Genomic DNA, 25088 nt, shown 5'->3' with positions numbered 1-25088 from the left:
TATAGCTATTGGCACCGGGAGAGGAAGCCAAATGGCACCTGCACTAGCAATCAAAGTCCCATAATGGTATGCACGTGCACTGTACAGCTTAAGGGCAGGTCTGTGCGTGCAAAAAGCATAGGGGAAAATTACATCCAGCTTGGGAGACTTTCAAAGTGAGGACTGCAGTACACTGAGATGCCTTGACGTGGCCACCGTGGCTTATATATATGTTTGAAAATGTGTGCGACTAAACCCCTTTTTTTTTAATGTGAACTGTTTGACAGGGTCAATTTGGTTTCGTTGCAGGTTAGCTGGTAAGTCAACAGGGAATTTTTGTTCGTTTTTGATGTGCGTTGCCCTTTCACGTGCTTCTTGCTGCAAAGGCTAGTTATAGATGGGGTGGTTGCCATTTTTTTGTACATGGCATCCAAATCTGCTGCTCCTTTCCTGCAGAGAGGCACAAGGCCAGGCAACACCACACTGCAGCCGCCGCTAATTTCAAACTTGCAGGGCAGGAACAACAGCACCTATGATTCTTAAAGAGAATTTATTGTCCAGACGCCTTCTACCACTGAGCTACAGCTCTGCTGACCTAGATTATTCTTCACCCCCATCCTAATCAGGCATACCCCTGCAGGGATCTTCGGGGTGTGAGTGAACTGTATGCTAAGGTTAATGATTCCTGCATGGTCCAATGCCAGTCAGCAACCTTACAGGCCCACCCCTGCTCTTCTCTCCTGAAGAGGCTGAGAGGCAACTGATCTGGATAGAGGTTACTGGACACCAGGGGGAAAAAAATGCTACAAGATCAGTAAAATTAGAAAATTCTCTCAGAGCAAAAGGGAAACCAGTCAATTATCTAAGGATGCTAGAAAAAAACTGAAAACATGCCGGGAGTGGTTATGGAGGGCTGTGTTTTCAGCTATGCTTTGCCAGTGTCGAAGGACCTGGAGGTGGAAAAAAACCCATTGGTCTAAGAATTAGCCAATCCTTTGCCCTGTGAAGTTCTATAAAGAAAAAGGATTGGGCTTTAGATACTTTTTTAGGTACTGGAGCCTAAATAATTAATGTGGAAGAACCTATGTAAAGCCATATGCTCTGTAAATGTCTCGTGGGCAGACTACAGTAGATATGCAACATGTATATATGGCACCAGTAGTCAGTGCAGCCAACTTTACAGTACAGGGAAAGAGAATGACCACTTATGTTGTCATGAATATTTAGGTGACTTCATAGTATATGTATTTTTTTTAGTTAGTATAGCAGTTAGATTTGTGAGGGCATGGTTTTTAAAAATCTAAGGCTCTCTCTATTGATATGAAAATGTGTGTACCAGGTTGACTGGCTTCAGCGGAAGCTCTTTAAAGCATATGAGGTAGAAGGAGCTTAGGTTTTGAAACAAGCATGTGGTGAGACAAATGAGTTGTTTTTTGGAAGACAAAGAGGCAAGTCATGGCTGCTTCAAGCTTGAGGACTTTGGGGAAGTTTGGAGTTGGACTTTGTCAAAGGAACCACCAAGGACATTACATCTTAATGCCCCGTACACACGTGCAGATTATCTGAAGACTTTTGTCTTCAGATTTACCTTTTCTATGTAGTGCAAGGGCCTGCCGGATTGCATACAAATTGAAAGTGTTTAGGTTTGACCTCATATTATATGGTTTTGGTAAGTCTACAGACAAAAGTCTTCAGATAATCTGCACGTGTGTACGGGGCATAATTCCATCTCCAAGTTGAGTGATTGTTTAGTTTACCTATTGCATACATATTCTAAATGCTTATTTTGCTAGAAAGGATAATTGGCTTGTGCATGTTGTAGGCAGATTTTGTAAGTTGTTCAGTTGCATGTGCGGCTTTTCTGTTTATTAAAAGCATTAATACACTACAAAAGTCTAAGCTTCCTTGGTTTTACTACCAAAACCTTAAAAAAAAAAAAAAAAAAAAAAAAAGAGACGCAAGCAAAACACCACTACTGCCTTTCCAGTTTAAGAAACATCCTCATTTCAACCTTTAGTACTTCTCTTGTAAGGGAATGTGTAATTCCAAATGTGAAGGGTTCCAGATCTGGTTGACTTGAGCGAAAGTCTTTTGGGCCCAGCTGCTTCTTCTGTGGTCTTGAATGATTCTGTATGTAGGCTTGGCTTGTTACATGTTCCCCCAGGGGGTCAGAACTCACTTCCCGGTCACATGGAGAGTCCGAGTTGTCTCTCATCTCCAAAGAACAAGTCTTTCTTCTCCGAGTGCCTCAGAAAATCTCTTCTCATTACCCACAAACTGGTGTCCTTTTTCCATACTGAAAGACCATAATTATACATTATAGTGGGCGAGGATGGAGGCTAAAATACAGTAATCACCTCCTTACAGATATATTGGACCAAGGGAGTGCTGTCATTGTCAAAAATTGGAAGGTCATTCAAATGCATTTAAATTTGAATTTTGTTTACCAAGTTTCACAATACAATGTGCTAGGACAAGAGCTGGGTCAATATACACATGACCATACCACCTGCCCTCTTTGCCCCATTACAGGTATTCTATGCAATATGCTGTCACACATACGGACATACAGTATGAGTTACTTGAGCCTGTAAAAATATTGAAATCAATTTAGCAATCCAGTATGTGTTGCAGAGGACATTACATTTTTATTTAAATAAATATATATATATATATACACAGACACACAACATATTTGTTTTCAATAGCGATAAAACATGTTAATTGAATTGTAGCAGATTTACTGCAAAACCAAAAACCTATGGTGTTGTGGCGGTTTATGGTAAGCTAAATCCAAAGGAGCGACCATTTAAAACTGTTCCACAACACAATTTTTGCAAAAAATAAAGTGTAAAAATGCAATGAAAACGCTAAGGCACTATACTGGACTTGGAGCATACAGTCTCCTTGCTGAAACCCTTGCATTTAAAAAGTGTATTTCCCCCTCAGGCAGAACGGTAAAACTCTTATATTTCAGGAGCAATTCTGGTTGTTGCCTCTAGCGTGCAAACACTTTAAAAGCAATTGCTTGCAGGTGGATTTGAGCATTGACTTTGTTTTAGCTCTATTGCTTACTTGAAGGAGTTCAGATGCAAGCAGCAGCAAATCCTGTTGGGCAAAACTACAAGTGAAACAATCGGGAATTACTACTAATCTGCCTAGAGGAAGACCACCCTAAACGAGCATTTCGGTATTGCAAAAATCCTAAGAGGCTGAATCATCTATAGATGGAAAGTTGTCGACACTTGTCTGCCCACTTAATTCATCCATTATAAAGAATTGCTGACCTTCCTGTTGGCTTTTACATTTATTTTGAACAGTTCAAATTAGTAAGTATGAGTTGCATTGCTAGTAAATGAAATTTCCCCTTCAGTTTCCAGAAAAATTCATATAATAAAATACATGGTGATCCAGTCAGTCCAAATCACTTCCTTTTCTGAGTGACAATGCTATTTTACACACTGTGAATTCCCTGAATCATGACACCCTGTGCTGCAGCATCGTGATATAAACTCAGATAAAAAGTTGAATGTTGTCAATGTTGATAAATACAAGTCCTGGTAGGAATGGTTATCAGGACTAGGAGGGAGGCAGGAAAAATGGAAGGAAAAGGGTTTAAATAAAAGTAAAAAAAAAAAAACACAAATAAAATGAGACTACAAGTAGCGGTAAATATAAAGTCTGTAAAGTAAACATAAATGCATACATTGAGGGGATTTACAATTGCAGAAAGAATACCTGGAGCAGTTCACAATAGAGTATATGCCCTATGAAAGGAGCAAATAACAAGGAACATGACAATTGTCTTCGTGCAGAAGGTAAAGTGATTTCAGGAAAAAACTAACTTGCAGTTATGACGATAACACTGTCCAAAGAAGTAGAAAATTTAGTGAAGTGTATGCAAGAACATTTATGGTCAGCCTATGCAAAAAGATTGCCTAGCACATATATGCTAGGGTAGGATAATCATTAAATAAAAGGACAAACTGGCCTTTACACACACACACACAAAATATATATATATATATGCTTATAATATATATATTCTTTGCAGTTACATTTTGACTTTTTTTTTTTTTTTAATATGAATAATGCAGCATGACAATCTCAGCTAGAAAAGCATGCTACTGCAATTCTAGGTAAATATACCATAAAATGAGTAATTCAGTCCACTAGCATCCAGCTCTAACTGAATTATCAGCTTTTGGTAGATTAACTCTTTAAAGGCTTTTGCATAAGTTATTTTAGGAGACCAGCGGAGTTCCAAATACACTGAAATGCACTTGGCCAATATGTGAGATGCATTGCTCTGCACACAGAATGACTGCTGCTTGCAGGGTTCAAATGAAAGCTATAAAGGCTGGTAGACAGAGGATGGAAAATCGGTTGGTTTTTGTTAAATCACCCGATATACAGCCCGTGTGTACCAGCCTTCACACCTTTACTGAACCCTGCAAGCAGCAGTCATTCTGCCAGTGTGTACAGCAGCCTGTCTGGCTTCTGTCAAACAGCATGCTGGAAAAGCAGCAGCTGTCCAGCAACCAATCAGCACTCACAGTCAATGGCAGCCCCCTGTCAGAACACAATAGCACAGCAGGGGAGATCGCCGTACTAACATTGCTTGTATTAGTACAGTGGTCCATCAGGTTTTTTTTTTTTTTTATTCTGGTGGGTTGAGCAAAAAAAAAAAAAAAGTGTGGACCAGGCCTAAAGTGGAACTTTAGTCAGAAAATGAAGTCCTGCTAGATCACTTCAGGCTGGCCCATGTTGCAGGTATAGCAATGTAAAATATTAAAAATTAAGTGTCTATACTGTTTATAATCTAGGATTACACGGTTTCCCCCCGCTCTGCACATGCTCAGTTGCTGTGTCATTTTAGGCATTTTTACGCACAGCAGAATTTGTAGAGGCCAATCTGCTGTCTCCCTAAAGCAGAATTAAACCCTCCTATCCTTTACAGCCAATGACGCTGCTTCTGTTTGGTCTACAACTGCTATGGTGCTGCACATGTGATCAGTTATGACACCAGCCATTGGATAGTTTCACATTTGCTTGCGCCCTCAACCAAACTGTCAGTTAGCAATCCTGGCATTTCAGGAATGTAACTGTTTTTTGAAACCGTTAAATCAATGGAATTAGTTCCACTTTAGGATTACTGCGATTTGGGGGTGCTGGGCTTGAGCAAAATGGCAGCCTCCAGCAAGAAGCAAGTTTGGTAAGGGTAAAGTTCCACTTTAAGGAGGGGTGGTACGACACGGGGGGTTGACTGTACTGAGTGCCGTCCAATGCAAATGGCAATCCAGCTCTTAACCCCTTGGCCCCAGCGCCTCCTGGCCTTTAAGGGGTTTCAGTTGTCGGGAGGCAAGGCGGTTTTTATGCTCATGTGATCACATGATCGGAAAGCTCTTGATCACAAGTAGCTTTCTATTAGCCACCAATAACGGTGAAGGGCGTGTGCTCTAGGCACAGCTGTACTTACATTCTGGTACGCAAATAAGAGGTTAAACAGCCTGATTACTACCAGCTCCAAGACTGGTACTAAACACACAATAAATCACTTTCCTTTTGTCTCTACATCTTATTGTCAAGAAAAATGTTCCTACTTTACAGATAGAAACATAGAAACATCAGTGTTCAAGGTTAGGTTTCGGCAACATCCTTCATTTTATACTTTATAAAAAAAAACAAAAAAACAAATATATACATATAAATATATAAAAACTGAAAGTTTGGCATTTAAAAGCAAATCATAGTCAAGTCCAGTTCAGCACTTCCTGGAGCCTTCAGAAAGTCCTCTGATCTCCAAATTCCTATTATCTCTATTTGGCATGACACTGGGCAAAAACATTGGTTTGTGTCTTGAACAATAAATAAATGTGGCAGCTGAGCATGTCAGTATATAAATAAGGCAGAGATCTCAAAGCTTGATGAATATATTGTCCTGGTTCCGGTTCTGCACACTGTCATTCATCGGAAATACAGTGGCGATGGCAAGGTCTACAATGCCCTGGCAAAGTTCTGCATACAATTTCCTGTCAAAAAAAACATATGTATTAAAATGAATACTCATTTATTATATATCCCAAAATAATAAAAAACGGAATTTTTGTAAAATCTTACCTGTAAAATTCCTTTCTCTGAGTCCTCCGACAGTCGCCGCCTCTTCATATTCGTCACATATGGGGTATTAGACTTTGCTCCGAAGGAGTAGCTAGGCAACAGAATATGTTAACAATAAAGCTTTTAACATATCCCACCCTCAAGGGGTGGTCCCCTCAGTCAATACCCTCCTACTTCCTGCAACCATATCTCAGTTTTAGTGGAATAGCAGTAGAGTATACAATCAAACCCCAAAAGAGGGGCGGGGGCGGCGACTGTCGGAGGACTCAGAGAAAGGAATTTTACAGGTAAGATTTTACAAAAATTCCGTTTTCTCTTACGTCCTCCGACAGTCGCCGCCTCTTCATATTCGTCACATATGGGGACGTCCCAAAGCAGTGCAAACATGAGGGGTGGGAAACGCATCCGCGCCGAAAGGCAACGCAGTCTCCGCATCAAAGAAAGGAACCTTACCAAAGGAAGGAAACCAGCTGGGCAACAGCAAAAAACAAGTGCTCAACAGGAGCAACAACCCAGGAAAAGACAAAAAACCAGGGGATACAAAACTTATCCCAACAGCCAGGAGTCCCCAACAAGGGACCCTAGGGAACAGCCGCACTAAGAACCTTGCGGCCAAAGGAAGCATCCGCCGATGCCTGAACATCTACTTTGTAGAATTTTGTGAAAGTGTGCACGGTCGACCAAGTCGCCGCCTTACACACCTGGGCTACAGAAGCCCCATGACGACAGGCCCAAGACGTACTCCGAGATCTAGTAGAGTGCGCCTTCACAGGCACAGGGGGAACCTTCCCCTGCAAAGCATAGGCCTGTTCAATGGTCTGCCTGATCCATTTGGCGATGGTAGAGGCCGAAGCCGCCATGCCCTTCCGAGGACCCTCTGGAAGAACAAACAAGGAGTCCGTCTTTCGAAAAGACTCAGTCGATTTAAGGTAAACCCTTATCGCCCGAACAACATCCAGAGAATGCAATCTCACCTCCCTTGGATGTTTAGGCTTCGCGCACAACGAAGGCAAGACAATATCCTCATTAAGATGGAATTCCGAAACTCGTTTCGGAAGGAACAAAGGATTAGGTCGCAAGACCACCTTATCCAAATGAATAACCAGGTACGGAGACTTGCAGGACAAAGCCGCCAGCTCCGACACTCTGCGAGCCGAAGTGATCGCCACCAAAAAGGCGACCTTTTTGGACAACATAGACAACGAGATCTCCCTGATCTGTTCAAAAGGAGCACGTTGTAACACAGATAGAACGAGATTCAAGTCCCAAGGGGGCAGAGGATCCCGCCTAGGGGGGACCAGATGCCGCACACCCTGAACAAAGGTGCCAACCAAGGAATTGGAAGCCACGGGACGTTGAAACAGAACGGCCAGTGCAGACACCTGACCCTTTATCGTAGCCAGCGCCAAACGCTGATCAACACCCGTTTGAAGGAAAGACAGCACACGGGAAACCGAGTACGTGCGGGGTGAGAACCCCCTGGACTCACACCAGGCAAAATAGGCCTTCCAAGTACGGTAATAAACCTTCCCTGAGGAAGACTTCCTCGCATTGATCAAAGTATGAACGACCTCTGGAGAGAGACCCCTCTCCTTCAGGACCTCGGTCTCAACAGCCAGGCCGTCAAAGCCAGCGACTGTAAAGCAGGATGGTATATCGGTCCTTGAGACAGTAGATCGTCTCGAAGAGGCAGACGCCACGGGGCGTCGACCGCCAGATTCACGAGGTCTGCGTACCAGGACCGGCGAGGCCAGTCCGGTGCCACAAGAATCACCGTGTTGCGTTCCGAGTGTAACCTGGACAGCAACTGAATCGGTGGAAACGCGTACATCAGCCTGTACTGATGCCACGGGGCCACTAACGCGTCCGACGCGTCTGCCCGAGGGTCGCGCGTCCTTGCCACGAACCTCCTCACCTTGTAGTTGAGACGAGACGCGAACAGGTCCACATCTGGAAGACCCCACTTCGCGCACAACATCTGAAAGACAGCCGGGTGGAGAGACCATTCCCCCTGATCCAGGGTCTGGCGACTCAGATAGTCCGCCTGCCAGTTCTCCACCCCCGGAATGTGAACTGCCGTTATCGCCGGGACATGAGACTCGGCCCAAGACAGAATGTCGGCCACTTCTCGAGCCGCTCGGGCACTCCTGGTGCCCCCTTGGTGGTTGATGTAGGCCACCGCCGTGGCATTGTCCGTCTGCACCCGAACCGGGCAGCCCTGCAGCCGGTCCGTCCAGCGATGAAGACAGAGACTTATCGCACGCAATTCCAGAATGTTGATCGGAAGGGAAGACTCCCCCTCCGACCAAGTCCCCTGGGCGGACAGAACGCCCAGAACTCCACCCCAGCCCGACAGGCTGGCATCCGTGGTGATTACCGTCCACGAGATCGGACGAAACGACTTGCCCCCGGACACCAACGGGGACTGGAGCCACCACAGAAGGTTTCCTCTGGTGCTTTGAAGAGAAGGTTTCCTCTGGTGCTTTCCTCTCGAGATTTGAAGATCCAGGGATTGAGGTCGCCCGTCCCACCTGGACAGGATCTCCGCTTGGAGACCCCGCGTGTGAAACTGAGCGAATGGAATCGCCTCGAAGGCCGAGACCATCAATCCCAGACATCTCATACACGTCCGCAGAGACGAGTGCGGAACGTCCCTGAGGGACCTGACTTCCTCCTGGAGAGTCCTGAGTTTGCCTTCCGGCAGGAAGACTTTCGCCTGCACCGAGTCCAGAATCATTCCCAGATAGGGAAGACGAACAGACGGACTCAGTGTCGACTTTGGAAAATTTATCGTCCCACCAAACTCCTGCAGAGTTTGCATCGTGACAGACAGGTCCTTCTCCAGACCCTGGCTGGTCGCAGACCGAACCAGAATGTCGTCCAGATAGCCCAGGACAGAAACGCCCTGGGCCCTCAATAATGCCAGAACCGGTGCAAGCACCTTGGTGAAGACCCGCGGAGCCGAGGCGAGACCAAAGGGCAACGCCACGAACTGGTAGTGATCCTCCGCAATGGCAAATCGAAGGTATCTCTGGTGACCCTCGAAAATGGGGATGTGAAGATACGCATCCTTCAAATCGATTGAGGCCATGAATTCCCCCGGAACCAGGGCAGCCACCACCGACCGCAGGGATTCCATGCGGAACTTGCGAACCCGCACAGAGCGGTTCAGAGCCTTCAAGTCCAGAATTGGACGAACCTTGCCCTCCTTTCTGGGCACGGTGAACAGATTGGAATAAAACCCCCGAAACCTGTCCCGATGAGGCACCGGAACCACCACTCCCTGAGCCCTCAGGTCCCGCACCGCCAGGTGCAGGTCCCGCAAACGCTCTGGAGACAGCTGAAGATTTGAGGGAAAAAATCTGCTCTCCGGCCGAGAGAGAAACTCGATCTTGTAACCAGATCGAACGATTTCCTGAACCCACCTGTCCCGCACACGGGCTAACCAGGGCTGAAGAAAACCGAGCAAGCGTCCCCCCACCCCAAAACTGGGTGAGGGCGCCCCTTCAGGCCGAACTGTTATGGGCTGCAGATCCGGATTGGCCGGACTTCTGTTTACCAGACCAGGGCTTCTTCTGAGAGCCTTGACCTTTGAACGGTTTGCCCTTGTAGTGCGGCCGAAAGGCACGAAAGGACCCCTGAGGGGGCCGAAAATTAGCATGCTTCTTCCCAGAAGCCCCCTTAGCCTTGGGGAAATGGGGCAAGAGAGTGCTCTTACCCCCGGTGATCCCCTTAATCAACACATCCAGGGACTCCCCAAAAAGGCGAGACCCATCATAAGGTAGATTGGCTAAGGTCTTACGTGAAGATTGGTCCACCGACCAACATTTTAACCAAACCAGGCGGCGAGACAACACCGCCACGCTGTGCACACGTGCAGCCAACGGAACCAGGTCCAGGTCCGCATCACACAGATACATGACACCCTGGTGGATTTGATCCACCATATCCAGGGTCGCCGGCGAGGCCGAGTCGGCCACTAGGACGCGCCTAAGCATCTGCGTCCAACTTGCGATCGCCTGGGCCGCCATGAGAGAAGCAAACAGAGCCTTAAGCATAGAACCCGTAACAGAATAAGTATGACGGGCAAGAGACTCCAGTCTCCTATCCGTGGCATCACGGAACACAGGGGAATCCTCTGCAGGAATCGCAGTGGCTTTGTTCAAAACCGCAATTGCGTGATCCACTGGGGGAGGCACACACCACCTTTCATCAGTGGAAGGCGAAAAAGGATAACGCAGCTTGAATCTACTTGGTACCGCAAAAGGTTTGCGCAGACTGCGCCATTGATCCTTAACAGCGCGCTGAAAATCATCATTGCAGGGAAAAACCTGCGGCGTCCTGCGTTTTCTCTGCGTCCCATAAGCCGCCAAGGCAGCGGGGGGACACACTTCGTCCTGCAAACGCAGCGTTTGCTTAATGGAAGCAATCAACTCATCCATGATTGCAAGCTCTTCAGGCGAGCCAGGGGGAGAATTATCAACCCCCTCAACTTCAGCCTCCACCTCAGACCCCACTAGATCAAGAGAGGAGCGGGACCCCGATAAGGAGGCCCCCGCCATAACAGCCCCATCACCTTCACCCTCAGAATCAGAGGAAAGAGCAACTCTGGGCCTTTTAGTAGATTGAGCAGCCACCAGCATCTGCACCTGAGCAGCAAGGCCAGCCACAATAGTGGCTAAATCCCCCCCTGGGGGGGAAACAGCGGTCCCCTGGCTTTCCACCAAAGCTGTAGGAAATTTGCCCTCCTGAGAATCCATTGCCCCTGTAATGCCAGACAACAAAGGGTTAACTGTCCCTTTTAAGTAAGCGCGGCAAGCGCAGCCCACCGCACCACACTCGAGCACAATAAGACCCCCACAGGGAATATGCAAACTGAACACAGGCAATGGATAGCAAGAAACAGAAGGATAAAACCTGAGGAGACCCTCGCCGCTGCTGCTGCCTCGATCGGTGTTCCTGGAAAGAGGAAGTGATGCTGCCAGGGCGCTCCATGTAAGCCTATGGAGGCTACAAGAAAATGGCCGCCATGCATGTAAAACATGCGGCCGGAGCGAGTGTAGGCAAAATGGCGTCGTTTGGCGCCGAAACCGCCGCTCCACAGTGCATTAAAACACACATTATATTCCAAAATCAGAATACATGTCAGATCGCCGCAGCGATCGCTGTATATGCCCAAACATGCCAAAAAAACATGTCCCACAGCACACAGCTTCTCACACTGACCAGTCTGACACACACACAGTGTCATACAGCTCCCCCCCCCCTTGCAGCCCACAGCATGCAGCCGAGAGATAGGGAGACAAGCAGTGTGAATAGAGGCAGGTTACACAGTCCCAGACTGACACCCCCCCAGACAGACAGGTCCCCACATAAATACACTTACCTCACATGGCGTGGGGGACCCGCACAGGCGAACAAACCGCTGCACATGAGGCAGGGAGAGTCGCATTCAAGACGCACACAATGGGGGTTAAGAAACCGCACAGCGTCCAGTGAGGTAGCCACCTCACCAATCATCCCTGCACCGAACAGGGATGGGTCGTTCACTGTGCCAGGAGCGTTACCTGGCTGAACGCTCGATGGCAGACTGGGAAGCCACTGACCCACGACCTGCGACCAGGGGGATCAGCCCGAGACCCAGTCCGCATGATCCTCTTCATCCGAAGAACTAACTAACGCTGACAAAATAACAGCTAAGTAAAGGTAGAGAGAAAACTCAAACAAAATTTCAAAAAGAAGAAAGAGTCTGGGACAGAAAGTCCCAGCACAGAGAGAGCCAGCCACTCCTGACAAGCTAGACATTAAAACTGAGATATGGTTGCAGGAAGTAGGAGGGTATTGACTGAGGGGACCACCCCTTGAGGGTGGGATATGTTAAAAGCTTTATTGTTAACATATTCTGTTGCCTAGCTACTCCTTCGGAGCAAAGTCTAATACCCCATATGTGACGAATATGAAGAGGCGGCGACTGTCGGAGGACGTAAGAGAAACAATAGTTATTTCAATTATTTCTTATTCTTAATACATATAAAAATTGCCCCCATTACAGCTTGAGACTTGCTGGATTCAGTCAAATTCACAGTGAAATAAGCGTCATTATAATATATTTTCTCTCTCAAAGTTTTTTTTTTTTTCTTTTCCATACTGCAAATGGTCAGGAAGGTTTCCCCATTAAAACCACTTAAACATGATTTACCACGTTTAGACGCGTTTGCGCGCTGTTACAAGCATTTGGGGGTTTAAATGTCTATAAAACTTCCGTCCTGAATGCAATTTTTTTGCTTTATAAAAATAAAAAAAATGCTAGTAACCTCAACTGCCTCTAAACTACTATAAACTACTGTACAGATGAGATAACAGAGGGGAGAGGTTCAGGGGCTGCTGAAGAAAAAAAAAAAAGTCAACTGCTAAACATCCGCTTATAAGCAGCAGTGTACATGAGGCCTAAGAGGAGTTAAAAACAGCCATCAAAAGCACTCACAAAACGGTTTCCTAAACATCTTCTCTAAATAATTATTACCAATAAACATTTGATAGTTATCAATATGTCATTTTCTATGAATCTGTATGTACCCTACCAGCCTTTAGATAGGTTGGTTGCATTAGTTTTCCCTCTTTCAGACCAAGAACATTTTTCAGAAAGTCAAGAAAATACTTGTTGATCTTGCTATAAATGCAGTATCTTTGTCAGGTCTTGTGAGCTAAACTGAAAGGATAAAAAAAAAAAAAACCCTTTTTGTGTATATTACTAATCCCACATCCCCCATGTAATGATCTGTGGACCTCGATTTGTGATAATCTTGTTATAGCTCATTGTCTGGCACTCAATATGTTGTAAAACATGTGTTTGATATCCACAGAGTGAGGACCACTGCTCCGAATACCCTTCGGCTTCTTTCACACGGCCGCTCAGTTTATTTAGTCCGCTGCGGCACTTTTTTTTCCACGGACACGGATGACATTTGGGTCATCCGGTCCGTATGTCCGCATATCATCCCATCCTTTTGCGGATGATATACGGACATAATGTATGTCTATGGGAGTGCGGATGACACCGCTGACATCCGATTTTGCGTCTGTTCCGTTTTTTAAATGGAAGAAAAAATAGGGTTCTGTTTCAGTTCCTTCCAAAAAATGGAACAGAACTGAAAGGACGCAAATCGGCTGACACATCCGCTGACATCCATTATGTCCGTAAATCATCCGCAAACTAATTGGGGTGATATACGGACATACGGAACGCCCGTGTGAAAGGCCTTTCTGCAGTACAGAATACCATGATATTGGACACTTTTTCAAAATAGTGGCCTAAGCCCCCTGGATATTTCCTGGTGGATGGATGCAAATTCACTACATATCTAGCTATCATTTTATTTATTTTTTTACAATTTTTTCATATGATTTTGAAGGCAATAGTTATACATGCATTGTGCTTATGTATGGGATAATTGAACATTTATGCACCTAGTTAGAATGTAGATCATTCTGGGGACTTTAGTACCGAATTACTATTTTAGGATATTTGATATCCATCTTGGCAAAAACAGAGGAAAAAAATAGGATATTCACCCCTCTACCTGAAGTACTACTGACACCCCAGTAAGTACACCATTAGATTTTTTCCCACAAAGGATTCTATTTAAGCTAAACCCTACTTATATCCTATCTGCACCGTTGTCTTTAGGTGTGTCCCCATATCTACCTGCATTGGGGGGGGGGGGGGGGGTTCGGATTTCCCGTTCCATCCCCCCTTCATTTGATAGATTTATGTTTTTTTGCAAGTATTATTACAACTCCGTGACTTAAGCCCCGTACACACGTACTGATCGTCAGCCGAACGATCGGCCGTCTTTTGTCCAGGGCTGTCGTGTCTGTTGAAAACTGCAAAAGACTGCACAGGAATTTTGTCGGCCAACAACAGCCGACTGCAGAAGTGATGTCATGTGATGGTTAACTTTCCTTGTCTTTTTTCTTTTCTGAGCATGCCCAGTCTTGCTAATCTGCTGTCTGTCGGCCGAAATCTGTACTGACTGGCGAACAATCGGCCGTTCTGGTGTTGGCCAACAAAAATTTTAATGCCTGCACGACAGATTCTGTTTGGCCGAAAATGCGCTGTCGGAAGCATCATACTTTACGGCCGACAATCGGTACGTGTGTACGGGGCTTTAGTCAGATTTGTATCCTGCTGAAAACTATTACTGAGATGTTTGATTATATGGTCTCTACTTTATTATATATCAACATAAATTTAACCCTTAAAATCCTGAAGAAGCGTAAAATACGCAAAACATGTCAAACTGGACTTTGAGCTGGACATCACCACCTCACAAATAGCCACCATTGATATCCGAGAACTAGGGAACTATGGTTGTTTTCTGTATTCTGTATTGTAAATGATTGGGGGCTCCCTATTCAAAAATTTGAGAGTGGATGGTATTACCAGCCAAATTTTGCTTGGGTTGAATGCAAAAAAATATAGCTTGATACCCATGCAATATGTCCATATATCTTTTTGTTTTGTTAGGTTTCAATAAATACTACCTTTTAAAATCTACTTCAGGATGCGGTGCCTTTAAAGTCCCATTTCTTTGCTATCCAATATCCTTTTACCAGGGACGAGGCATACTTTATCCATTCATGTCCACAGTACCACTCTGCGCTGACAGGGCCAGCCTTTGGGGTGTGCTAGCTGTGCGGCCACACAGGGCGCCATGGGCAACAGGGGCGCCGTGCAGCCATCGCAGCTCACAGCAGTCAGTTACTCACAGCCAGGACGAGTCACAGCAGGACTGTCTAAGATGGAGCTGGTTGAAGATCAACGCACCTGGACAAAAAAAATGACAGGTACACTGCGCATGCGCCGCTCGGGGAAGCCCGTACACGCTAGGCTATTCTCGAGCATACGGCGCATGCGCAGTGACGGGTTTTAAATGCAAGGCGCCTCACCAAACGGTAAGTGAGACCCCGCCGCAGCCCCTGCTTCTCCTCAGGAGAGGCAGTGCTGTGGGCATGGTACAGAATCTCCTGTACCATGCCCGCATCACTGCCTCTCCTGTACCATGCCTGCAGCCTCTGCATCTCCTGCACCATACCCGTAGCCTCTGTGCTGTATATATATCCTGTTCTATGTGTGCTCTGCCATATATCTATCTACACACACACACACAAATATACACACACAGTGGCAGCTAGTGCTCCATGGGCTGGGGGGGGTGCCAGACAGGCCACACCATACACCCCCCCCCCCCACCACCACACCAGCTTCAGCCCGGACTGTCCCTTACCCCCCGGTTGCCGGTATACCCCCACCCCCCGGTTGCCAGCTCACTCACCCTGGGCAGGCAGAGGCGGCTTCCCCCTCAGTCTCCTCCCTCCTCCACTCCTTGACCAACAGCATGGCTTTTACTTTCGACCAGTCTCAGGACCCGCTTCCTGATTGGCCAGGAGGAGAATCAGTGTGGCAATAGCGAATATACATTTGCTATTGTCACATAACTGGGTGGGCTCAGGGCGCAGTGCTCTCCGAGCCCACCCTTTTTTGAAGCCCATTAGAGCCTCTGGCTCTAATCACGTGCTTCAAAAAAAAAAAAAAAAACCCCCATTGGAATCCATGTGTCCGGCACCCCACATGTAGATTAGGGGGCCGGACGCATAGATGGGGGGGGCGGCGCCCCCCAATGCACCAGCCGCCACTGTGCGTATAAATATATCTCTATCCATCTCCTGTTCTATGTGGGTCCTGCCCTATGTGCTGTATATATGCACCATGCCCGCAGCCCCTGCATCTCCTGCACCATGCCCGCAGCCCCTGCATCTCCTGCACCATGCCCGCAGCCCCTGCATCTCTCTTATTTGTAACAAATATTTTTTTCCTCTATGTGTAGGTTTAGGTGACCAGGGGGTGAGGGGCAAGGGGGGGAAAAAAAAAAACACTGGTACCTGGCAACTCTTTAAGAAGTCTTCCAGGGCAGCATCTGAGAGATAGGCTCCTCCCACCTAACACAGGAAACACAATAGTCCACCATTATAAAAATGTCAGCCATACCTGCGTGTCTCAGTATTAGTAAAGCACTGAAGGAACCCTCAGTAAGCTTATGAATCCACAAAAGTCCTTTGTACTGTTTAGGGTGGGAACAAGTGCTGCCCTGGAAGACTTCTTAGAAAGAGTTACCAGGTACTTAACTCTTGTTTTCTCTAATCGTCTTCCAGGGCAGCATCTGAGAGAATGTATCAAGCAATACTTACTAGGGAGGGGATAAGGGCTGGAGCACCTTGCAACCAAATATCTGGTCCTGACTGGACAGCTGATGCGGTAATGCCTTGCGAAGCTATTGAAGCTTGACCATGTCGCTGTCCTGCAGATCTGCTCTGGTGTTGCCCTGGCCCTTTCTGTGCTTGAAGATGCCCAAGCTCTGGTTGAGTGGGCTTTGACTCTGCTCGGTGGGGCAAGATTTTGTGCTCGGTAGGCTGCCTGTATAGCAAGCTTCATCCATCTGGCTATCGTACTTTGAGGCCTGCTTTCCCTTGTTGACTCTGCGTAGACAACGAATAATGTTGCTGTTTTGCGCCAATCCTTATTTCTCTCAAGGTATGCGATAAGAATTTTTTTACATCTAGCTTGTTGTACTTGTCTCTTTTCTTGCTATCCACTGAACTTGGAAGGGAGGGGATAACCACATTTTTGTGTTCTGTGGAAAGTTAAGAGACTTTTGGTTAGAAAGCCAGGTCTGGGGTCAGGATTATCTTATCCGTTTGAATCAGACAGTAGGGTTCTATCATAGAAAGAGCCTGTATTTCACTTACCCTCCTGGCCGACACAAAGGCCACTAGGAGTACTGTTTTTAGTGTAAGGTATTTATCTGAGCATTCCTCCAGTGGTTCAAAGGTTGGAGAGAGGAATCCTTTAAGCACCGTGGAGAGGTCCCATGTCGGAATTCTGCTGAGCTTCCTGGGTCTGGCTCTTTTTAAAGGAGTGAAGGAATCTTCTTAGGAGTGGATTTTCTGCCAACCAACCTGGGCTAATAGACCTGCCATCTGGACCTTCAAAGTGTTATGGGAGATGTTTTTGTCTGCTCCCTCCTGTAAGGGATCTAAAATTGCTGGAATAGTCCCCTTTTTAAGGTCTCCTTTGCTCTTGTAACAAAAAAAAAAAAAAAAAAATGGGGATTTTTGCCTTACCGTAAAATCCATTTCTCTGATGTGCATTGATGGACACAGCTTCTGGTATTCTTAACCATTGGGTTATACTGCCACCTACAGGAGTAGGACACTAGGCAGAAAATAGTTCTGGCTGCTCCCATGGGCATTCCCAAGGGGTATACTCCCTCTCTCTGCTATAGCCACTCAGTTTTGTTACAAGCAGTGTCAGAAGAATTATAACTCCACAGAGGGATGGGTGCTGTGTCCATCAATGAACATCAGAAAAATGGATTTTACGGTAAGTCAAAAATCCCATTTCCTCTTTTGTTCATTGACGGGCACAGCTTCTGGTATTCTTAACCATTTTGAAGTCCCAAAGCAGTGTCAAACAGCAAACAATTCCCAAAGCTAAAACATTAGCCAACCAGGCAAAAAAAAATACACCCTTTAAAGGAGGATTAGGTCCTCTTAAACAGCAACCTTCTAAACCCTGCGGCCAAGGGAAGCATCCGCACATGCCAACACAACCACTTTATAAATCTTTCTAAAAATGTGCACCGACGACCAAGTGGCCTCCTTGCAAACCAGTGCACCTTGACAGGAAAAGAGGAACCTGAACCCTGATGGAATAGGCCTGAACCATCTCTCTGAGCCCTCAAAAAATGGTCGCAGAGGAAGAGGACAACCGTTTACGAGGCCATTCGTGAGAACAAAGTCTGACTTCCTGAAACATTCCTTACCTGCCGGGTACACCCTAATTGCCCGGACCACATCCAAGGCAATTTTCTTTGGAGGTTTAGGCCTCGGACACAAGGAAGGCAACAAATTGTCTTTATTCAAAAAGAAAATCAGAGACCACCTTAGGAAGGAATGATGACAGAAGCGAAGCACCACCTTATCCCTGTGAATCCCAGATAAGGTGGACAGGATAAAGCCACCAGGTCCGACACTCTGCGCACAGAGATGATAGCCACCAAAAAGGACACTGTCTGGGACAGCGTAAGCAGGAAAAAAACTCCCGAAGATTCTCAAAAAAAGAGACTTCTGAAGAACCGAAAGTACCAAATTGAGGTCCCAAGGCAGAAAATGAAACCACACTGGAGGGACCAGGTGCCAAACACCCTGAAGAGAGGTACGAACCAGAGATGTAATGTAAATAAACAAGCTGCGCTAATTGACTGTATGTGTGATCAATCAAAAATCATTATAAAACGAATTAAATTATAAACATTAAAAATAAATAAATACAGTAATATTGCAAATAAGTCCAAAAACAGTGATGAGTGTATATTGTCTGATGTAAATCAGTGAACACTGAATATAGTAATAAACAAGTGCTGAGATGACAGTCTCAAAAAAAAAAAAAAAAAAAAATATTCCCAAGATTCAGTGAAAAAATAAAAAATCCAAAATTGTGTACATCACAGGTGCTGCATCCTCCACCAATAATTAATCCTGCTTACCAGATGCTGGTAAAAATAAGCCTGTATAACCAGTGGCGTCTCTCAGGTAGGATATCCCAATGGGGTCACCCGGGACCGGGTCATGAACCACAGATGTTGATGCCTGTACAACCAGTGATGTTATGCTGATCAGATACCCCAATCGAGTCACCCGGGGCCAGCGCTGAATAACCACTGTGAGCCATCGCCATCATGGAAAACAAATAAAGGGCTCCATAGCGTAAAACTGTAGACAATGTTTATTAAAAAAATAAATTTGCACTCACGTTCAATGCAGAGTAAAAGCACAGAGTAAACAAGCGAGCCGCCGGCCGGTCGGCTCTTCCGCCCCTCCTTCCTGGAACGTAAGGGTGATGTCAGCACTATGTGACCCGACGCGTTTCGTCAGAGCTGACATTATCAAAAGGTACTTTTGATAACTGAATCTGTGGTTCATAAGCCGGTCCCGGGTGACCCCCCCCATTGGGATATCCTACCTGAGAGACACCACTGGTTATACAGGCTTAGTTTTACCAGCATCTGGCAAGCAGATTTATTGGTGGAGGATACAGCAATTGTGGTGTACACAATTCGGCATCCACCAGAGGATTCCCATGACTGAGCCATGACCCTATGGACCTTACCTGTTGAGCGGAGACGCCAACAGAGCCACCTTGGGGATGCCCCACTGGAAACACAACTGATGAAACACTTCCGGATGAAGAGACCATTCCCCCTGGTCTAACGCCTGCCAGTTGAGGTAATCCTCCTGCCAATGTTCCACTGAATGGCAGGGAGGGCTGGAACGAAAATGTTCTGCCCACCTGAGGATACCGGCTACCTCCAGAGCCGCTAGGACACTTCTTGTGCCCCCCTTGGAGACCGACACAAGTCACGGCCGTTGCATTGTCTGATTGAATGCGCACTGGACAGCCTTGGAGACAATCCATCCAATGTCCCAGGCACAGCCTGATCGCATGTTACGCAGGACATTGATCGGTAGTCTGGATTCTTTCAGGGTCCAGACCCCCTGAGCAGAACTTCTGCCAAGGGAGCCTCCCCAACCAGACAGGCTGGGTGACCACTGTCCAATACAAGGGTAGGAAGGATTTTGCCCTGCCGGAGCGCCGTGGTGCGAAGCCACCAAATCAGGGACTCTCTCGTACCCCAGCTGAGCTGAATTTGATTTTCCAGAGACTGTGGATTCTCATCACAAGTGATGAGAATCTCCCATTGCAGGGACCTCGTATAGAATTGCGCAAACTGGACCACCTCGAAGGTTGACACGGTCAGCCCCAGTACCCGCAAAAAAAGTCCAGAAGGCGTTCCAGGATTAGATGCACCTTACCCTCCTTCCTGGGGACTGTAAACCGGTTGAGTAAAAACCCCTGGAAACGTTCTGCGATCCGAACTGGGACAATCACCCCTTGAAGCAAAAGATCTTGCACCAACCAAAGAGGGCGTGTAGGCGGACTGGGGACAGTCGCATGTTGGAAGGAAGGAAAGAACCTTTCCGGAGGGCGAGCACGAAACTTGGGAATCAGTGAAGGCGTCCCCCCACCCCATATATATGAGGGCGCACCTTCATGCTGAAGAAGCCTTGGCTGCGGGTCTGTAGAAGCCTTCTCTCAACTTGCCAGACCAAGTTCGCTTGGATCCATCAGAGGAGGCCCCCGAAAGGCCTCCGGCAATTGATTGTAGATCTCACCAGGAAAAATCCAGGAGGAAAAAAAGGTTCTATCTAAAAAGAAAAAAAAAAAAATGTAATCTTAAATTTAATCTTAAAAAAAGATCCCAGCATGGAACTAGGTCCTTACTCCTGACTAAGCAGAAAAAAAAAAAAACTGAGTGGCTATAGCAGAGAGGGACTGCCCATGGGTGTAGCCAGAATTTTTTTCTGCCTAGTGCCCTACTCTGTAGGGGGCAGTATAGCCCAATGGTAAGAATATCAGATGCCGTGTCCGTTAATGAATAAAAGAGAAAAACTCTCACTTTTCTCGTAGATGGCTCTGGTCACAGGTTTTCTGCTGGCTAAAATGGTATCCCATCTCCCTGTGACACTGCAGACACTCTGTAACCTCACCCTTTCAGGAATCAGGTCGAGAGCTTCATGACCTTGTGGTTCGGGTGGTTGACTAGCCTCTGCAATAGGAGACTCGATATGTCTGGCAGTGTTAGATGTGGTCGAACACTGAGGTTTTTCAAGTGACTGAACCAAGGCCTCTGGGGCCAATGGGGTGCAATAAGTATTGCTTTTTTCCTTGATCTTTCGTACTACCTTTGGAATTAGGGAAGTTGGCGGAAATGCATAGCACAGCAGGTATGTCCAGCTCTGGTTTAACCCATCTACATCAATGTTACCATCTGTAGGGTCCAGGGAGAAAAACTTTGGGCAGTTTCGTATTCATCTTGGACGCGAATAGATCTACCTCGGGAAGCCCCCAGGCTTGGGTGAGCCACGGGAAGGTAGCTTGATTTAAAGGGCCATTCCGTCTACTTTAGGATTTTCAACTCTAGAAGTCTGCCAGGGTGTTGTCGGTTACCTTCAGATGGATGGCGGAGATGGATCTGATGTTTCTTTTGGCCCATGACAGCCTTGTTTGTGTCAGGCCCATTGAACGAGTAGAGTTTGTTCCCCCCTTGTCTGTTTAGGTAGGCCACAGTTGTGGCATTGTCTGACTGAATCCGGACATCTCTGCCCTGAATGGCCGGTTGGAATGCTTTTAATTCCCTCATGGTTGAGACAAACGGGGGTTCCATTCTCTTTGTGCACAGCGATCTGCCATATGCACTCTCCATCCCAGAATGATGGCTTCCGTAGGGATCCACACCAGGTCGGTCTGCGTCCGTCTGCATCCCTCGAGGTAAAGAAGCGGGCTTACTGAAGTGTTCCTTTGACCGAACAAGGGACAGGGATAGTCGTCTCTAGGGATGATGGGTTGCAATCCCACCTGGGCTAGAATGTAATTTTGTAGCAGCCTCATATGGAGCTGTGCCCAAGTGACAGCCGGAATTCAGGACGTCAGTCGCAATATCAACATGCCTCATCTGATGGTCATGAATTCGGCCCCCATTAGGAATACTATTGCCTCCAATTTTTTCGCACCTTTTCTTCCGCTAGAAATAACTTGGTTATTTTGGCATTTAGTGCATAGCCCAAGTATGTAACCCACTGGCTTGTGGTTAGTTGTGATTTTTCTGCGCTAATTAGCCATCCTAAGCTTTGCAAGTAAGAGATGCTCATGCTCCGATTGGTTTCCATGCTTTCTGCTGGTTCGGCAAACAGCAGCAGGTCGTCTAGGTATGGCAACACGCCTATGCCCTGCTGTCTCAGGTGTTTTTAGGTCTTCTGCCATTATTTTTGAGACTATCCTGGGTGCCAAGGAGATGCCGAAAGGCAGAGTTGTGTACAGCAGGTGTAGAGAGGTTGCCGGGACTTAGACCGCAAATCTTAAAGGGTTAACTCCACTTTCGTGGAGGGGAAAAAAATACCAAATAAAGAAAAAAACAATATAGCTTATACAATTGCGACACACGTCATTGTAATTGAATATTTTAAAAATTACCCTTTTTTTCAATCTGAAGCTATTGTAATTTTCTAAAAATGCAATGCAATATGGCTACCTGGAGCTGTTCTGTACACAGAATGTGTACTGACCACACCCCAGAAACATTTCCTGCTTGTGTGATTGGCTCACAAATTTTCCCAAAAGCCTGCCTAAAAATGTCAGATTTCTGGCATCCCCTGCAACAAAAATGTCATTTTTTGGTGAGATACTCCCAATAGGAACACGTCTAAAGGGATGCAGACCCAGCAGCTTTCCTCATTCGAGCCCTGCAGCTGCCACAGCTAATAGATGGACTCCATCCCGAATCTCTTGTACCTTATCCTTTTGTTGAGTGGTTTGAGGTTCAGTATGAGCCTTAGCTTGCCTGATGGCTTCTTCCTCAGAAATATAAACTCCTGTTTTTTTCCTCTTCAGGCAGGACATGACAAATCACGTTTTGTTTCAGTAAGATTTCTAGTTCGGATAGAAAGGCCTTCGCATGGTCTGTGTCCTTTGGGGAGTGTCGTCACCAGGTACTTGGTTGGGAGGACAAAATGAAAACTATCGAGTAGTCTTCTGCTATCGTGCGAAGGACAAATCAGTTTTTCGTGATCTTCCTCCACTGACGAGCAAAGGTCGTCAATCTGCCCCCCCACCTTGAGACCGTCATTGCTTTGATTCTTGGGATAGAAGGCTTGAGGATAAATTCTCCCTTGACTTTGTTTTGTTGAGCCCAGCGCTTCTTTGGTCCTGTTTTATTAAATCCCCTGGATTAACGAAAGGGCACTTTCCTCTGCTTTTTGGTTTGGGGAAACCCCTTGTTTTTGGCTGCGGTCTGGCCCAAATAGTAAGTCACCTGTGAAGGGGATTCCACATAATCTATTTTTGGAAGTGATGTCCCCTCTTCATGACTTCAGCCACAGGGCCTTCCTGGCTGAATCTATTGGGGCAGGGGTCTTCGCTGCTTCAGCCGAAGCATCCGTGAGGAAGGCTGCCGCTCTGGTTAGAGTGGGAATGGTTCTTATGAATTCTCTTGGGGTGTCTCCTAGCAGCTCTTGTAGCTGAGTCAGCCAGACTAATAAGGTTCTAGCCGTTCAGGTGGCCAGATTCAGATTCGTTGCTCCTGCTTCCCAAGTTCTCTTTAGCAGTGCCTTTATCTTCTTATCCATGGGATCACTAAGGGTCCCGGAGTTGACAAAGGCCAATTTAGACTTGTTTGCGACCCTGGTGAGGGAGACATCAACTTTGGGGCACTTTGCCCAAGATTTTGTATCCTCCTCCGCAAAGGGGTATCTGCGCTTAATCACGACTGGCGTAAAAAGCTTCTTTTCCAGTTCTTCCCATTCCTTCTTGACTATGCTTTTCAGAGTCTGATGTACCGGTAATGTTCTTGGCTTTTCTTTGTTGTAAGCCTTTGTATATCTTGTCATGTAAGGAAAACTCCCCCATTTTCTGCTCTTTTATTCCCAGCGTGTCTGCTATGGCTTTCAGCAGACTGTGTCTTCCGAAGGAAAAAAAAAAAAAAAAAAAAGAGTGCCTTCTGGATGCTTGGTTTTCATCAACTGAATCCGAGCATAGGCAGTCTTCAGATTCTGAATCATCCAAATCAGTTTCCTGCTCTGCTCGGTCGACCTCTTCCCCGCTACATGAGGGGATGGATGACCTGCTGGTCAATGGAGTACTGGTCTGGCTGGAACTTCCAAATTTTTCTATAGCCAAACGTAGTGGCCCAATCATGCTTTTTATTTCCTTTTTGAAGGAGTTAAGCATGTCACCATTTTGTTGATCTATTTCTGGCTTTTTCCATTCTGGAAACCTGTGACCGCAAGAGGCGCATGCCTTGCAGCTGGTCTTTGCCCTTTTCTCTTCTGGGGTCTTTGTCTGTAAGCAAGCACAAAGGACCCGGTGAGATAGGCAGTTGCCATGCACAAAGAACCATTGGTAGTGAGGTAGAGACAGAGGGAACTCTAGAGTGCTCTGGCTTACCTTGGAGCTGTCTTGACATGCAGGATTGGCAGGGCAGGGTGGGGAAACGTTTGACATGGTCAGCCCCCGAGAGCCTCTGCTTAGAGGCTTTTTAACTGCTTCCTGCTCCAGCTGACCTGATGCAGGTCAGTGGACATACCTGCACTACCATTCTAGAGAGAGTTCATCTGCCTTTTATCTATATATATATATATATATATATATATGGATTTTTGTAAAATCTTACCGTAAAATCCTTTTCTCTTAGCTCATTGACAGACGTAGTCCTCGGTGATACAGCACCTTCGGGTTATGTTGCCTCCACAGGAGCAGGACTAGACAGGAAATTAAAATGCTCTGGCCACACCCTAGGGGCAGTCCCAGAGGGTATATCCTCTCTCTCTCTCTGCCTCAGCAAATCAGTTATGTCAAAAAGCAGTCTTTAGAGATTTTAACCCAACCCAACTCAAAAAACAGAGGGGCGGGGACTACGTCTGTCAATGAGCTAAGAGAAAAGGATTTTACGGTAAGATTTTACAAAAATCCATTTTTCTCTATCGCTCATTGACAGACGTAGTCCTCGGTGATACAGCACCTTCGGGACGTCCCAGAGCAGTATCACAAATGAGGGGTGGGAAAATGAAAATCAAAATCCCAATCTAGAAGGCCCAACCGGTACCAACTAGAAGTTTACAAGGCTCATCCTTAATGATGAGACTCAACAAAAAAGAAATTTTTTTTTTTTTCAAACAGAAAAAAACCCTCGAGGTAGACCACCGGTCTCCTCAAATTGCGGCCTGCAAAACCTTGCGGCCAAATGAGGCATCCGCCGATGCCGTCACATCAATTTTATAGAATTTTGTAAAGGTATGTACCGACGACCAGGTGGCCG

At 46.4% G+C, this 25088-nt stretch overlaps 1 protein-coding gene across 1 annotated transcript in view; it reads right to left on the bottom strand.

Annotated features, from left to right (window-relative positions):
* Nucleotides 1–5684: 5684 nt before the first annotated feature.
* The window catches only part of TTL (tubulin tyrosine ligase), a 58102-nt gene continuing 38698 nt past the window's right edge, over nt 5685–25088 (bottom strand). Inside the window, exon 7 of the mRNA XM_082252071.1 lies at nt 5685–6011. Coding sequence (XP_082108197.1) covers nt 5897–6011 — 115 coding nt within the window. The 3' untranslated portion in view covers nt 5685–5896. The remainder of the gene's footprint in view (nt 6012–25088) is intronic.

The sequence above is a fragment of the Pelophylax lessonae genome (assembly GCF_965119305.1).
Source record: "Pelophylax lessonae genome assembly, chromosome: 3".
In the NCBI taxonomy this organism is placed as follows: Eukaryota; Metazoa; Chordata; class Amphibia; order Anura; family Ranidae; genus Pelophylax; species Pelophylax lessonae.
Note: the sequence above shows the minus strand (reverse complement) of the source record. Positions and strands in the feature narration are given on the sequence as shown.